Source organism: Rana temporaria, chromosome 1 (genome assembly GCF_905171775.1).
Source record: "Rana temporaria chromosome 1, aRanTem1.1, whole genome shotgun sequence".
NCBI classification, from domain to species: Eukaryota; Metazoa; Chordata; class Amphibia; order Anura; family Ranidae; genus Rana; species Rana temporaria.
Window position 1 is genome coordinate 67,371,438 of NC_053489.1, and position 16,446 is coordinate 67,387,883.

The following is a 16,446-nucleotide window of genomic DNA, read 5'->3' on the forward strand; positions in this document are numbered from 1 at the left end:
AGCAGACAGTAGAATTACAATAGGAATCGGAGAGCTCTGCTCGTTAGAGACTACCAGCCAACATAGAAATTATTATGTCAATCTGTTTTCCGCTCGTCATTTATCTATTTTCATCTCCTCCTCCCACTACACCGCTGCTTCCCCAACGTTGCTCGTAATCTTCATATGTAGCATTGAATGTCACAAGCAGAGCGAATCGTTTATCTGATTGAATCCCGCAGATCCCAATCACTGAGTCCCGAAGCTTTCTCCCAGCAGACTCCTCATTATACTGCATGCAGATGTTTCACCTTGGCAGGCCAAGCAGCAGTAATCACATACAGGAAAACTAATGCAAGAAATGATAACGGCTTCCAGCTTGAACATCACATTCTAAACTCTCCCAGCCTCTTCACAATAATAATATAAGAGTGCTGTATACAGCACAGGATAATCAGCATAGGATACAATACTCCCATTACAATCACTTGAAGACCAGGCCTTTTCTGGCACTGTTTACAAGAATCTGTATTTATTGCCTGAAAAATTACTTATAACCTCCAAAACATTTTTAGCAGGGACTCTAGGGAAAAAAATGGCGCTCGTTGAAATTGTTTGTCACGCGGTATTAGGTGCACACACCAATTTTTCCGTAAAAGATATTGTGACGCCGAGTAAATAGATACCCAACAGGTCACACTTTAAAACTGCGCACGCTCGTGGAATGGGGACAAAGTATGGTACTTAAAAATCTCCATAGGCGACACTTTTGCAGGTTACATGTTTAGTGTTACAGAAGAGGTCTAGCACTAGAATTATTGCCCTCGCTCCAACGTTCGCAGGGATACCCCACGTGTGTTGCAAGCACAGTTTACATATGCGTGCGAGACTTGCGTATGCTTCTGGGCGCGAGTACATACAGCTTGGGGCACTTTTTTACGCTGTCCCTTTATTTAATTTTTTTAAATCACTTATTCCTATTGCAAGGAGTATTACATCTCATTGTATTACTTTTAATATAAATAAGGATGACAGGTCCTCTTTATGGAGAGATCTAAAGTCAAAAAGACCCAGAATCTCTTCTTTAGCAAAACGATAAAAAACAAAAAAACACCCGTTTACTTTCACCCTAGCCTGGAAGCAACAACATGACAACGCTCTATGCCTCCAAGGCCATAGAGGCGATCAGAGACAATCTGGTCTCTGGTAGCCTCTGTGACCAGCTGGCCACACCGTTGGATCATTTCTCAGGTGCGTCTGAAAACTGACCGGGGGTGGGGGGGGCGGTTGAGGTTTTAGAACTAAAGTTATTCTCTCCCCTATTAATGGTTGCCAGCGGAAGCATAAACCGTAACCCTCATCTCAGAATGGCTCTTGAATTCTGCATTAAAGCAGAACTCTAGGCATAGGCGTGCGCAAGGGGTGTGCCAGGTGTGCCTGGGCACACCCTAATCCTGGGGTTGGCATTCTGTCAATGGAGGGCAAGTGACAGGTAAACCGCAATCTTTCCCTGCTGGTCCTCAGAACCTGGACAGGAGAGACGGCGGGGGTGGAATTTGGTGGAACTGATTTGTATTTCCCTCCTGCAGCATCTAAAAGTAGGCTTCTCCTCCTCTCCCTTTTGTCAGCTGCCACAGGAGGGGATCGGTACCAATATATGCCACACCTCCTTTCCCTGTTCCTCTTCCTTCTGTTGCCCGGGTCCCCCATGTGCTCCCTTGCTCCTCCTTTCTCCCATTGTTTCAGGATGGAAAGCGGGGAAGAGCCCGGTAAATAAGTCAAACCCATATGTGTTGGAGCTTTGGGGTGCACACCCTAATGCAATAGGCTGCGCACACCTATGACTCTAGGTATGATCTTTACTCCATACTTACATTGGTCTGGCTTGAAGGTGCAAGCATGCATTGCATATTGGTGTATGCATTTGGAATTAGACTGAGAAGGGTGCCCAGGGCACGAAGCATTCTGCCGAGTTATTGTTTTCTGAAAACACAAAGATTTCTCCGCCATCAGAATACACTGATCAGTGCTGCCGGCTGTAGCCAGCGGTAGGGATATGCTGATACCGAGTACTCGTGAAAAAGCTCCCGGTACCGAAACCGATACCCATACTCGCCGATTAAAGCTGGCTACACTGATTGATTGGGAAAAACCTGACAGGGGTAGTTGTACCAGAAGTCGATCAGTGGAACAGTCCCTGCTGAACTGGACACATTTTAATCCATGTATGCCCGGCTTTGAAGACGAGTAAAACAACATCTAAACCATTTATGCTTTTATTTTGGATTCAAGGCATTTTGTTTCTTTAACAAATAAAAATGAAAAACGGATCACCTACCTTTAATGACAGAGACCCAGCCAGGAAGAAGTGATCCAGGTCGATGATGCAAGCAAAGAATCCGGCAAGAATAACTTCACAGAAGTCACTTCTCTTACGGAGGCCAATCACAATGGCCCATGACCACATGCCTATCACCCCATGGGTGGCATTGTCAGACGTGGCTCTCAGCCAGTCATTTTGTTGGATTAAAGAGGTTTGCTGCACTTTGTCTGCCAGAAAGCAGAAAATCCCCAGGCCTAAGCTGGAGACTACAGAGGCAGTGCTGAACGTCTGGAGGAGGGCGTCTGCCTTCTCCACCTCTGAAGCCATTGCAACGATGAAGGCACTAAATCTCCGGGTCGCCACCAGCCCATCTCAACAGCGATTCATTCTGCAAAACAAAGAAAATACATGAGAAATTTCCAATCCTTTAAAAAGAAAAAAGCATCTCCAGAGTACTTGCATTATGTTAAACATTTTAAGAACTTAAATGAAAGCCGCATCATCTCCTATTCAGATGATCATCACTCTTGCACAGATAGTAGGATATTTCCAGGGTGTTGAATATGCGCAGCTCGCCCCCAGCCGCCATGTCGCCAACTTGTTCCTGACACTCACAACAAGTGACACACTAAAGCCAGTCCTAGATGGATTGAAATTTGGCCAGTTCAGTGGGGACCGGCCCAGTTTTGATCAACTTCTGTATAACATTGAATCCCGCTGTTAGCCAAGCCAATGGCAAAAAAACATGATGGTTGTACCCAAGTTGATCGATGGATGGACTTGGGTACAAGCAGCCTGATCTAGGGGATCAAATCTCAGACAGATCGGCAGGGACCAGCTAAGATTTGAAACCATCTATGGCTGACTTAACAGGCTTCTGGGGGGGTTTACATGAAGACGTAGTTTTGCAGGAGAATACAGATTGGAAAGAGATGTTTATAATACATCTGTACTTTCATAAACTTTTGTTTAACATTTTTAGTTTCCATGAATTGAAAACTTAAGGATCCTGTCACTTTAGTAATGGTTTTAAAGTCAGGCATAGTTGTAGAAGTCCCTAACAGCTCTGAGCCTTGGGTCACATTGATGCAATTTCACATGTCAAATCGCATGCAAAGTCAGCGGCTATTGCCCGCAATGGAACAGTCAGAATCGGTGCGACGCCGACTGTGCGGCGCTGTACCGATTCCCAAAAGTCATTAAATGTACTACTTTTGGCGATTTAGGTGCGATTTCAATAGACATCTGTGCAGGAAACTGCACAGGTGTCTCTGAAATCGGACTGACATGTGGGAATGAAACAATTTCAACCCCGCAACAGTGTGAACCTAGGCTAAAGCCGAGTATAAACCTTGTCTCCCCCCCCCCCCCTGCCAGAATACATTGGCTACAAGCGCTGATCGAATGCTGGTTCTCCAGCATGACCGTTCGAAGCTGGTCGATTTTTAGCCCTTGTATACTCAGCTTTACTCATTCCTCCCTCTGATCTTTCTTCACTCATCAGTCATCACAGGGTTCATTAACAACTTGAAGGTCAGCAGGAGGAACCACAGAGAACTGAGGAACCCAGGAGACAGACACTTAGGAGCATGACCTGGTCATGCTCCTAAGGGTCCTTTTACACGTGCGGACCGTTTTTTAGATCAGTTGATCCGTTTTTTCATCCGTTTTTCATCAGTTGTCAATCCGTTTTTCATCCGTTTTTTTTTTGTTAGAACTTTATTTTTATTACATATTTTGATGAAAAACAGATGTTAGCGGATCGGATGTTAAACGGATCGTCCGCTAACATCCGTTTTTTTTGACGGAAGAAAAATAGGGTTTTCTTCCGTTCAAAAAAACGGAGCTTAACGGAGACGGATGTTAACGGACGTTAGCGGATGCTCATCCGCCAACGTATGCTATCCCATTGGAAAGCATTGCAGTCCGTAAACGGACGTATATAAAAACGGACGAACGGTCCGCACGTGTGAAAGGACCCTAAGCCGGGCTGTGAGCCTCCATAGACACTGACAGGTAATGCATTAAAAAGGTAAAAAACCTTTTGATTTTAGAATCACTTATAATTTTTCATTAAACCAAAATAAAACAAAAGAGCAAATTGAATAGAACAAAAAGCATCTCATTAGATGTACCAAGGGACGCATCCACCCAACAGTACTACTGCGCTTCAGTAATTAACTTTATTAATAAACTGCCACTTACAATCAATCCCCCTGAGAATGTTTTCCCTTATTATGCAGCTGCACGATTATGAAATATAGAACAGCCAATAGTTGCATTCAGTTTAAAAAAATAAATAAAATGAGTGTTGCAAGTTTAGCAAAAAGTTAATATGTCTGGGCAGAATAAAAAAAAAAAAAAAAATGACTGGTCTGTGAAGACCAGTCATAGGTAGGGGCAGGGACAGTTGTTTTTATATAGATATATACAAATATCTCTATATAGAGATTGTAAGCTCCAACAAGCAGGGTCCTCTGATTGCTCCTGTATTGAAACTATACTGTCTGCCCCCATGTTGTAAAGAGCCGTGCAAACTGTTGGCACTATATAGATCCTGTATAATAAAAGTATACACACATACATACTTCCAATTTTAAACCTGCTCTGGTCCAGTAATGTGAACTGCAGCACCAACTCCCCTGCATCAGGCAGCAGCAGGGGAGAGGAGGGAGTGCCGACACTTGCTGGGCCATGGGAACCTATGGGTGACGTTACAGCTCTCGGAATTCAGCCATTGTCGAGCGCTCCCTGGCACAGGAAGAGATCACGTGACTGGAACAGGTTAAAAAAACAATATATATATATATATAAAAAAAATTTTTTTATTATTACAGTGTTGTTGCTAGGCAGAATAGTTAATCTTCCCTCTTCCTGCACCTAGGTGCTTAAGCTTCCTAACCTACACCGCACAGACTCCTGGGAATGTAGTGGGTGTAACTTCCCAGTCTCGAAGAATCATGTGACTTGGACAGTACAGGTGCTGAAACCTATTACACTGCTTGTGCAGCACTGAGCATGTGCGAGATCTGCAAGGCTGAAATCCAGGAAGTCATACAGTCTGGCTTCATGATGCCCACACTTAAAATGGCCCCAGTCAATTTCTATTTTATAAAGTGTCTAAATGCTGTAACAACCTAACAAAACGGACCTTAGTTTACAGACTAACTTTACTAGAATACATTAAGCTTGTGTATTACAGGGGTATTTATATTTAAAAAGTGAAATTGTGGCCGGAACTCCGCTTTAACACATGCCATTACGCCCGTTAAAGCAGCCTATTATAAACAAGCTGCCAACACACCCACAAATGGATTAAAAAAAAAAAAGAAGGAGGTGATCATTTTTTAGCAATGCAGTACACCACAATGCATATAGCATGTGTAGGTACACTTTACATTACACTGGAGTGCCATTCACAATGTAGTGAATAGAACCTCAGAGAACAGGAGCACGTTACAGAGGAGGGACTGGGCTTTTTCTCAATGGCCAGGTTGTCTCCTATACATGACATCACCATAAAATCTGTTACCAGGGTTACAAGGCATGGGTTTTCATGTGTTGAATGCACAAAACATGGATACGTTATTTTCTACAATGTAGCACACAGCATCTGTGCATTGTGACGTGCGATTAAGAACGGCACATATAGAGTGCTTTGCGGAAAGGTGTGCCACGTACGGTAAGCACTGAAGGATACACAGGCTCTTATGATACTTTTAGAAACTCACAGCTTGATGGAGAATGAAGAGAACATCAAACTACAAAATGGATCATTTAGCATATAAGATGAGCGGAGTTCTGCTCATTAGAAGTCTAGAAATGAATATTCATTGCCCAGGATACGGCGGGCGGCTGTATAAACCCATTAATCACTGCAGGGATAGATCAAGCTGGTAAATGAGGGCAGTGCAGCTGTAAAACACTATTTCCGGCACTCCATTTAATTAGCCGCACAGCGACTCAGGTGCCCACTGATCATTCCTACATTCTTCCCCCATTAATGACCTTGAATTGGAGACAGAAGACACTGCCTTGTTTTCTTCTACTTTATCGCGCTCTGCGCCCAGCCATTTCTCCTATCCTGGTATAGAATGGAATTAGTGTTACAGCCTCTGTCTGTCCTTTCATTGTATGACTCCAATGTAAATCCTCTCTGCTTCAGGAAAACTCTTGTATGCCATTGGTTATATACCGTAACCTGCTTGCATTAAAGTGGAGCTTCAGGCAAACATAAGGAATGTTATAGTCCAGTTAGGAATTTCATCAGATGTTAAAGAATAAGCTCAAACTGAGACAATTGGACCCTCAGCATTCTGCCCCTCAAATGAAAATTAAAATGTTATCAAAATCCAAAATAAGGTAAAAGTGAAAAAGAAGGGCGGGGGACTGAACCAGTATTGCCCATAAATAGAGGCAAGAGCTAAAAGTAATTAAAATGCATATAACTACAACAGAGAGATAAAAAACAGATTTGTGCTCAACCAGAGAAAGGCAAAAAGGCAAAAAAAAGGAGCCAAATGGAAAAAGGTCAAAAAACACTGGGGTAGATTCAGGTAGCAATTACGCCTGCGTATCCATAGATATGCAGCGTAATTGCCAAGTAGCCCCGGCGTATCGACTTTCTGTATTCAGAAAGCTCGATACGCCGACTGTAGCTTAAGATATGACTGGCATAAGGCTCTTATGCCGTCGTATCTTAGGCTGCATTCTGACGCTGGCCGCTAGGTGGCGTTCCCGTAGTGGTCAGCGTAGAGTATGCAAATTGCATACTCACCCCGATTCACAAATGTACGCGCTCCCGGCGTTCGAGTTTTACGTCGTTTGCCTACGACGCTTCCGTCGTAAGGCTGCTCCTGCTATTAGGAGGCGCAGCCAATGCCAAGCATGGTTGTCGTTCCCGCGTCGCGTTTTTTGGAATTTGCGTCGTTTGCGCAAGTGGATCGTGAATGGCGCCGGACGCCATTTACGTTCCCGTCGAAGCAAATGACGTCCTTGCATTGTCATTTACCGCAATGCACGTCGGGAAAGTTTCCCGACGGAGCATGCGCACTACGTTCGGCGCGGGAACGCGCCCAATTTAAATGATCCACGCCCCCTACGGGATCATTTAAATTACGCGCACTTACACCGGCCACTTTTACACAACGCCCCCGCAAATTACGGAGCAAATGCTTTGTGAATGGAGCGTAGCTCAAGTAATTTACGGAGGCGTATCGTAAAAACGGTACGCTGCGCCTCCGTAGTAGTGCGCGCCCCTACCTGAATCCACCCCACTAACTGTATATATAACATTGGTACCAAATCTCACGCATACTAGTATGGCCCCTTTCACACTGCTGGACCGTGCAGGTCCGCCTGTCATTTTTTTCAGCAGACCTGAACAGCCGCTCCATACATCTCTATGGAGCATCAGATGTCAGCGGTGACATGTCCGCTGACATCCGATAAAAGCAGGCGGATGGTGATTCGTCGCCATCCGTCCATGGCGGATCTGATCGGGTGAGATCTGATGAAAACTGACATGCTGTCCATTTTCGGCCAATCTCTCCATAGGAGACAGACAAGCCCCTCCCTGCTCAGTGAGCGTAGAGGGACATGTCATACACCGGCCCAGCGGAGATCAACGGAGAGATCTCCCTCTGAGCTGGTGGACCACAGCAAGCAGATCCGTCCCCGTGTGGAAGGGGCCTAAAACTCAAACATCCACCTCTCTCACAATCTGGCTATATTAGCCAGTGACCATCATTTCCAACACAATTTAGAGGAGGCCGCAATCTAGGAGATGGAGGTGAAAGCAGTTTTACTTACCTGATCCTCAGCACTGCAAGACCATCCCCCACAGCCTCTTCACCCCTACATCAAGACCAACGCAAAGCTCATAGCCCTGCATTGGGTGTGAAGAATCCACTGCTGAAGCTTCCGTCTGTCAGGGGAGCAGAGCATCAGGTAAGTAAAGCTGCTTTTCCTATCCCCTGAATGAGCATTTCACCTTTGCAGTTTTCATTTTTCCACAGTTGGGGTTTAACCACTTGCTTACTGGGCACTTAAACCCCCTTCCTGACCAGACCAATTTTCAGCTTTCAGCACTGTCGCACTTTGAATGACAATTGTGCAGTCATACAACACTGTACCCCGATTACATTTTAGCTTTTTTTTTTCACGCAAATGGAGCTTTCTTTTGGTGGTATTTAATCACTGCTTGGGTTTTTTTTTTGTTTGCAAAAAATAAGGCCAAAAATACAGAAATAAAAAACTGTTTTATAGTTGGTTATAAAAAAAAAAAAAAAAAAAAACACCAAACACACAGGTAATTTTTCTCCTTCATTGATGAAGTTGCACTGATAGTTTCTATCTGATAAGGAGGTACTGATGAGCACTGCATAGCAGCAGTGCCTCTTCCTGTTTGGGACGATGCCCCTCTGTCAGAAGCCGGTGATTGGCTTTTTTCCCTCCCCTCTCACACTGTCAGCGTGAGGGGGAAAGAATTACCAATCTTCTGTTTACATCACATGATCAGCTGTGAATCTAAACTTAAAGTGGAGGTTCACCCAAACAACATCTATAATCAGACCAACTTCTTTATACTTCTAACATGTACAGTCCGCCATTTTTTTTAGGCTGTACATACCTTCTAATCTATATTTGCAATCCGGCTTCCGGGTACTTCTCCCCGCGGGAGTAGGAGTTGATGATTGACATTGTTTCAGAAAAAGTTCTCCCTGGCGGATAAGGCCCCGCCCCCCCAGTATTGCGTAGGAGCGTCACGAGTCACGGCGTTTCCGAAAGAAGCCGAACATGCAGAGCTGCGAGTCGGCTCTATACGGCGCCTGCGCACCGACTAGGAGCCGTGTAGAGCTGACTGTGCAGGCCCTGTATAGAGCTTCTTCATGTTCAGCTTCTTTCGGAAACGCCGTTACTCGCCTACGCAATACGGGGGGGCGGGGCCTTATCCACCGGGGAGAACTTTTTCTGAAGCGACGTCAATCATCTGGGCGACCTCCCAGATGACATGCCTCCTCAGCATAGAAACGCCTACTCCCGCGGGGAGAAGTACCCGGAAGCCAGATTGCAAATATAGATTATACGGTATGTACAGCCTAAAAAAAACAAAAAAAAAAAATTGCGGACTGTACATGTTAGAAGTATAAAGAAGTTATTCTGATATAAAATGTTATTTGGGTGAACCTCCGCTTTAAAGTAACAACGGCAAAAAATCTTCCGGAAGGCAGAGTGGTTACTAACCAAAAGTAGATTATTTTTCTCTAAACAAGGTTGTTTATCGGGAATGGCACAGGGGTTAAAAGTTATGTGGCCACTTTAAATGAAAATAGTGTTGCAAAAACACAAGTGTGCCCACATTCCCTCATTCAGTACACGGACTCCCATCGTCTGTCATACTGCCGGAATACAGGACCAGATCTGCCTCCAGAGACCAGCAAGTCTCACTGTATGACAGATAAATCAAAGTGGAACTTCACGTAAAATGTTCTGCTCACCTTCCTCCTCCACTCTCAGATAAGTGATCTCGTTTCTTCAGGGGAGAGGGTAGGTACCGATTTCCGACAGCTCCCCACTCCTAGGTAAGCAGATCGGAAGGTCCCCCTGGGATGTGACAGTTCCCAGGAGACCATTCTAAAAGTGCAGTGTGTCTCGTGCAGTGGGGAGCCGGCCGTGACACACCGGGGAGTCACAGTCACCTTCCCACATGCAAGATGGCGGCCCTCATGGACCCAAAGACCAGTGAAGAACTGGCCCGGGTGAGGACAGCACTGGCGGGTGTCCCTTTGGTAAAAGTCAGCAGATACCGTGCTTGGAGCTGCTAATGTTTCAGGAACGACGGAAGTTCCTCTAACTATTGTGTCTTTTATAGAGGTCATCTAAAGGAAACGTGCGATGATCACGTACCAAGGCTGCCGCCATCATCTCCTCCTGAAAGAGCCAATCGCCTGGCAGTTATGCTGAATCTACAACTTCAGTATCGGAATCAGAGGCCTGGAGAAAGTATGCTGAATAGGAGCTTTGGAGCTTTGAATTGTGTTATAAAAACACGCAACACAAAAAAAAAAAAAAAAAAAACGCACTGCAGTTGCAACCTGCAGCTAGTGTCAATGTTAAGTTAAGGACACCCCAAACACGGGGCGTTTGCCTGCATTGGATTGTACGGTACAAACACAGCACATCATCTGGTTGCAGTGCGTTTCCAAAAGTACGGCATGCACTTCCTTTGGTGCGATGCCACTTAAGCTCATTCTAATAAATGAATAGGCTCAAAAGTCACCGTGCTGACCCGCATGGAAATCGCACAGGAATGGACAACACGCTCCTCTGCGATTCCCAGTATGAAGCGGCCCTGAGGGCACGGACTGATGAAAAGCGATGTGTAAATTATCAGCACCATATAAATAATCAATAAGATAAGATTAGGAATAACTATTCTTTCTAGTAATATTATAGTTATTATTCCTAAAATTACTTATATTAATATATTAGAATAATAAAAAAAAATCATCAATAATAATAATAATAATAATAATAATAATAATAATAATAATACTAGAATTAAAATATTAGGAATAAAATCAGCAGCAATAATATACAAATAATATTTTTATTGCTAATATTCCTAATATTTTTATTTATTAGTATTACTAATATTACTTATGTTTTTTTATTATTCATAATTACTATTCCTATTAATATTATTGCTAAGATTATTCCTAATATTTGAATTCTAGTATTAGATTTTTTTTTTAATTCTCTTAGCAATAATATTAATAGGAATAATAGCTTTGAATAATAAAAAAACATAAGTAATATTAGTAATACTAATAAATAAAAATATTAGGAATATTAGCAATAAAAATATTTTTTATATTATTGCTGCTGATTTTATTCCTAATATTTTAATTCTAGTATTATTGATATTTTTTTTTATTCTAATATATTAATAAGTAATTTTAGAAATAATAACTATAATATTACTAGAATAGTTATTCCTAATCTTATTTTTATTGTTAATATTATTGCTAAGATTATTCCTAATATTTTAATTCTAGTATTATTGATATTTTTGTTTTTTATTCTCTTAGCAATAATATTAATAGGAATAATAAAAAACATAAGTAATACTAATAAGAATATTAGGAATATTAGCAATAAAAATATTATTTATATATTATTGCTGCTGATTTTATTCCTGATATTTTTAATGTTAATTTATTATTCCTAATAAATGAATGCTCTTATTGCTGATATTTGTATTATTTCTAATGCATTTATTATTCCTAATATTGTATTATTAAATAATAAAAGTAGGAATAATATAACATTTGAAATAAAAATATTAGTAATAATATTAGCAATATCAAATCATAATAAATTAGCAATAAAATACAAACATTAGTAATAATAAAATATTAGTAATAATAATTATAGGAATAGAATATAAATATTAGGAATAATATTTGCAATAATAATAATACCAATAGGAATACAATGATTATAATTGAGGATGATGATGGTGGAGGTGATGATGATGGTCCCTGCACGGTGGGTGTCGGTCTCTCCTCCTCCATAGGACATAATGATGAAGAGGAGAGAAGAGTGACAGCCGTGATCCGGGTAACGTAGGTGTGTGAGGGGTGAAGGTCCCCGGGCACAGCGTCTCCTTACCTCCAGCCCTCCATACAGCTCACACTGTGGCCCCAGAGAGGAAGGGCCCCTTAAGACAGACGGAGCTCTTCTCACACAGACGATCTCTCCGCACCTGCCGGGCTCTTCCGGGAAGCGCTGGGGGGAGTGGTCCCAATCTCCAGCTCTGATTAGCGCTGCTGTTGAATGTGCCATTGGCTGAAAGCTTGAGCCACTCAACTAACCCCACCTATGTAGGAGGGGTTACTGCAGAGGCGGATCACGTCACGTCATTCATGCTGATGCTGCCAGTAGACAGCTGTCACTGTGTGTGTGATCTCTGTGTGTTTCCGGTCTCATCTGTCATTCCCCGGATGTTGTAGCTGTGGTAGCAGATAGTGACTCTGATCTGTGCTTGGTTAGCTGCAGGGGAGAGATTTGGGGTCTCAGACTGATATCTCCATATAGAGGACCTGACACCTGCCCAATATCATCACATAGGGAGCTTGTTGGTCCCTTTGTGATAACAATAAAGTAAAAAGAAAAAGTATAATGACATTAATAAAACTAACAAAAGAGAAGATGAAAAACAACTAGTCACTCTGTGTGGGAAGAATAGTGCCCCATCATTGGTGTCGGTGGGAGGAATAGTGCCCCATCACTGGTGCCAGTGAGAAGAATAGTGCCCCATCACTGGTGCCAGTGAGAAGAATAGTGCCCCATCATTGGTGTCGGTGGGGTAAATAGTGCCCTATCATTGGTGTCGGTGGGAGGAACAGTGCCCCATCATTGGTGCCTGTGGGAGAAATTAGTGCCCCATAATTGGTGTCGGTGGGAGGAATAGTGCCCCATCATTGGTGCCTGTGGGAGAAATTAGTGCCCCATAATTGGTGTCGGTGGGGTAAATAGTGCCCCATCACTGGTGCCGGTGGGAGGAATAGTGCCCCATCATTGGGGTCAGTGGGAGGAATAGTGCCCCATCATTGGTGCCGATGGGAGGAATAGTGCCCCATCATTAATGCCAGCGGGAAAAAACTCCAGGAACATTATTCACACCTAAGTTTTCTATTGAAAACCTGACAGAGACCCCAGAAATACAATAGTCCTACATAGAGTTAGCACAGCCAAATGGGTGACCTGACAGATCTCTAATGCAGGTAAAGCAGACCTTCACCCATGGAAATACCTTTTTCTATCCCGATTCCTCAAACCTACCTCTTATATAATTGAAGAATATTTCCTCTATTTTTCTTTTTTTACAGATTTACCTAGGAGAGAATGATGTAGGGTTCTCTCCCGCTGCATTCTGGGACGTCCACATCATATTCCAGGAAGACATTTTTTTTTATTGCTTGGGGGTGTGTGTGCCGACATCATGCAGCTCAATGACAAAAGCTGGCAGAGATTCGCAGCATGTCTGCGCATGCACAGGAAGATTCCCGCACATGGTCATACATGGTGCAGGTATCTACACGGTCTCAGGTGTCAGGACCTAGCAGCATTTGTGCGCAGGAAACCCATGTTCCATGCGTGTTTTCAGCACCCAGCAGAGTCCCTCCTTACACCAGGCATTTCCAGCGGAGTCCCTCCTTACACCGGGTGTCCCCAGCGGAGCCCCTCCTTACACCGGGTGTCCCCAGCGGAGCCCCTGCTTACACCGGGTGGCCCCAGCGGAGCCCCTCCTTACACCGGGTGTCCCCAGCGGAGCCCCTCCTTACACCGGGTGTCCCCAGCGGAGCCCCTCCTTACACCGGGTGTCCCCAGCGAAGCCCCTCCTTACACCGGGTGTCCCCAGCGGAGCCCTTCCTTACACCGGGTGTCCCCAGCGGAGCCCCTCCTTACACCGGGTGTCCCCAGCGGAGCCCTTCCTTACACCGGGTGTCCCCAGCGGAGCCCTTCCTTACACCGGGTGTCCCCAGCGGAGCCCCTCCTTACACCGGGTGTCCCCAGCGGAGCCCCTCCTTACACCGGGTGTCCCCAGCGGAGCCCCTCCTTACACCGGGTGTCCCCAGCGGAGCCCTTCCTTACACCGGGTGTGCCCAGCGGAGCCCCTCCTTACACCGGGTGTCCCCAGCGGAGCCCCTCCTTACACCGGGTGTCCCCAGCGGAGCCCTTCCTTACACCGGGTGTGCCCAGCGGAGCCCCTCCTTACACCGGGTGTCCCCAGCGGAGCCCCTCCTTACACCGGGTGTCCCCAGCAGAGCCCCTCCCTACACCAGGCTTCCCGATCCGCCGCAGTACATTTACTATGGCAGGTCGGCTTGAAAAAATGCGATCTGGTTGCAGTGAGTTTCCAGTTGGTTTAGTGCGGTGCCATTTATTTTGAATGGGCTGATATTGCACCACACAGAACTGCATGTAAATCGCACAGCACATTACAGTGCGATTCCCACAGTGAGTGGGCCCTAAGCAACACAGCTGGGTAACCTCCCTTTCCCCGGCTAGTAAATTAGACAACGAAGAAGCAACAATATCCTGATGAGCTCATCTCCTTGCTCTCTCCTCCTGTCAGAAGGTTTCTTGTCAGCATATTTGCATGTACCACATCTGCTGTTCTAGCTCTCTCAGACTAAGTTCTCTGGTAAAGAGGATTAAAACAGGTTGATGCCAAGACAAACTCAGACACAAGTTGAATTAAAAATATATATATATATATTTTAATGAATACATAACTGCAATACAGTTGTGCTCATTTTTCAGAAAATATGAATGATAATACAAAGACATTTTTCACTCATGGTTAGTGTTTGGCTGAAGCCATTTATTATTAATAAACTGTGTTTACTCTTTTTAAATCATAATGACAACAGAAACTACCCAAATGGCCCTGATCAAAAGTTTACATACCCTGGTGATTTTGGCCTGATAACATGCACACAAGTTGACACAAAAGGGTTTGAATGGCTATTAAAAGGTAACTATCCTCACCTATGATCTGTTTTCTTGTAATTAGTGTGTGTGTATAAAAGATCAATGAGTTTCTGGACTCCTGACAGACCCTTGCATCTTTCATCCAGTGCTGCGCTGACGTTTCTGGATTCTGAGTCATGGGGAAAGCAAAAGAATGATCAAAGGATCTGCGGGAAAAGGTAGTTGAACTGTATAATATAGGAAAGGGATATAAAAAGATATCCAAGGAACTGAGAATGGCAATCAGCAGTGTTCAAACTCTAAGCAAGAAGTGGAAAATGAGGGGTTCTGTTGAAACCAAACCAAGGTCAGGTAGACCAACTAAAATTTCAGTTACAATCGCCAGGAAAATAGTTTGGGATGCAAAGAAAAACCCCACAAATAACTTCAGGTGAAATACAGGACTCTCTGAAAACATGTTGTAACGGCTACCCAAGTAGTGAGGGGGTATCAGCCGTTGGAGACGTCCTTTTCCCTGGCAAGTTGTTGTATGCGAGTGGAGAGAGAGAGAGAGAGAGAGAGAGAGAGAGAGAGAGAGAGAGAGAGAGAGAGAGTCAGGTGCAGCTGTAAAAAGAGCAGAATAATAGTCCCATAGAATGCCCTTTCAAGAACGAGACGGGGCTGCGTTTTGAAGGGTCAAGTAGACAACTTTTAATGGTTCACTCTGAGATTTTATACAGTTTTCAAAGCACTTGAACAATCAAACTCCCCACCCACACATCACACAATGATCTCCTTCCAATCCACATCCCCAGACAGACGCTCTGTCTCCGACAAGTACATTCCACACATAAACAGTATTTAGCATACATCATTTATATGCTAATTCAATACACCTGACAGGAGACTGCTAACTTGTAGTACAATACACAAAAGAGAGTCAATTAGCTGAAGAAGAGGACATTAGAATTTAGCAGTGAAAGAGTCACTCTACAATTAACCCTTTGAGCTCAGAATATAATGTGGTAAATCCAATTGGAACAAGTCATTCTGTCCTTTGTATGCCCCACTGCATGATGATTATAGATGTCCAGGCAGAATACATAGTTCCGTTACACATGTGATGTAGCTGTTTCAAGATGCACAATAAGGAGGCACTTGAAGAAAGATGGGCTGCATGGTCGAGTCGCCAGAAGAAAGCCATTACTAATCAAATGTCACAAATTATCCCACTTACAATATGCCAAACAGCAAAGAGACAAGCCTCAAACTTTCTGGAACAAAATCATTTGGAGGGATGAGACCAAAATTTAGCTTTTTGGCCACAAACATAAACTCTTCATTTGGAGAGGAGTCAACAAGGTCTATGATGAAAGGTACACCATTCCTACTGTGCAACACGGAGGTGGATCGCTGATGTTTTGGGGATGTGTGAGCTACAAAGGCACAGGAAATTTGGTCAAAATTGATGGCAAGATGAATGCAGTATGTTATCAAAAATATACTGGAGAAATATTTGCATTCATCAGCCAGGAAGCTGCGCATGGGACGTACTTGGACTTTCCAACATGACAATGATCCAAAACACAAGGCCAAATCGACCGGTCATTGGCTGCAGCAGAATAAAGTGAAGGTTCTGGAGTGGCCATCTCAGTCTCCTG

General features: G+C 43.9%; 1 protein-coding gene across 2 annotated transcripts in view; it reads right to left on the reverse strand.

Annotated features, from left to right (window-relative positions):
* The window catches only part of TMEM267 (transmembrane protein 267), a 33,397-nt gene extending 21,262 nt beyond the window's left edge, over positions 1 to 12,135 (reverse strand). Inside the window, exons 1-3 of one of the 2 annotated variants that reach the window (XM_040339060.1) lie at positions 11,978 to 12,135; positions 8,114 to 8,228; positions 2,318 to 2,690 (exon numbers count right to left, since the gene is read on the reverse strand). In XM_040339060.1, the coding sequence (XP_040194994.1) occupies positions 2,318 to 2,629 (312 nt within the window). In that variant the 5' untranslated portion in view covers positions 2,630 to 2,690; positions 8,114 to 8,228; positions 11,978 to 12,135. The remainder of the gene's footprint in view (positions 1 to 2,317; positions 2,691 to 8,113; positions 8,229 to 11,977) is intronic. The other variant, XM_040339051.1, reaches the window with a different exon arrangement.
* Between the last annotated feature and the right edge of the window lie 4,311 nt (positions 12,136 to 16,446).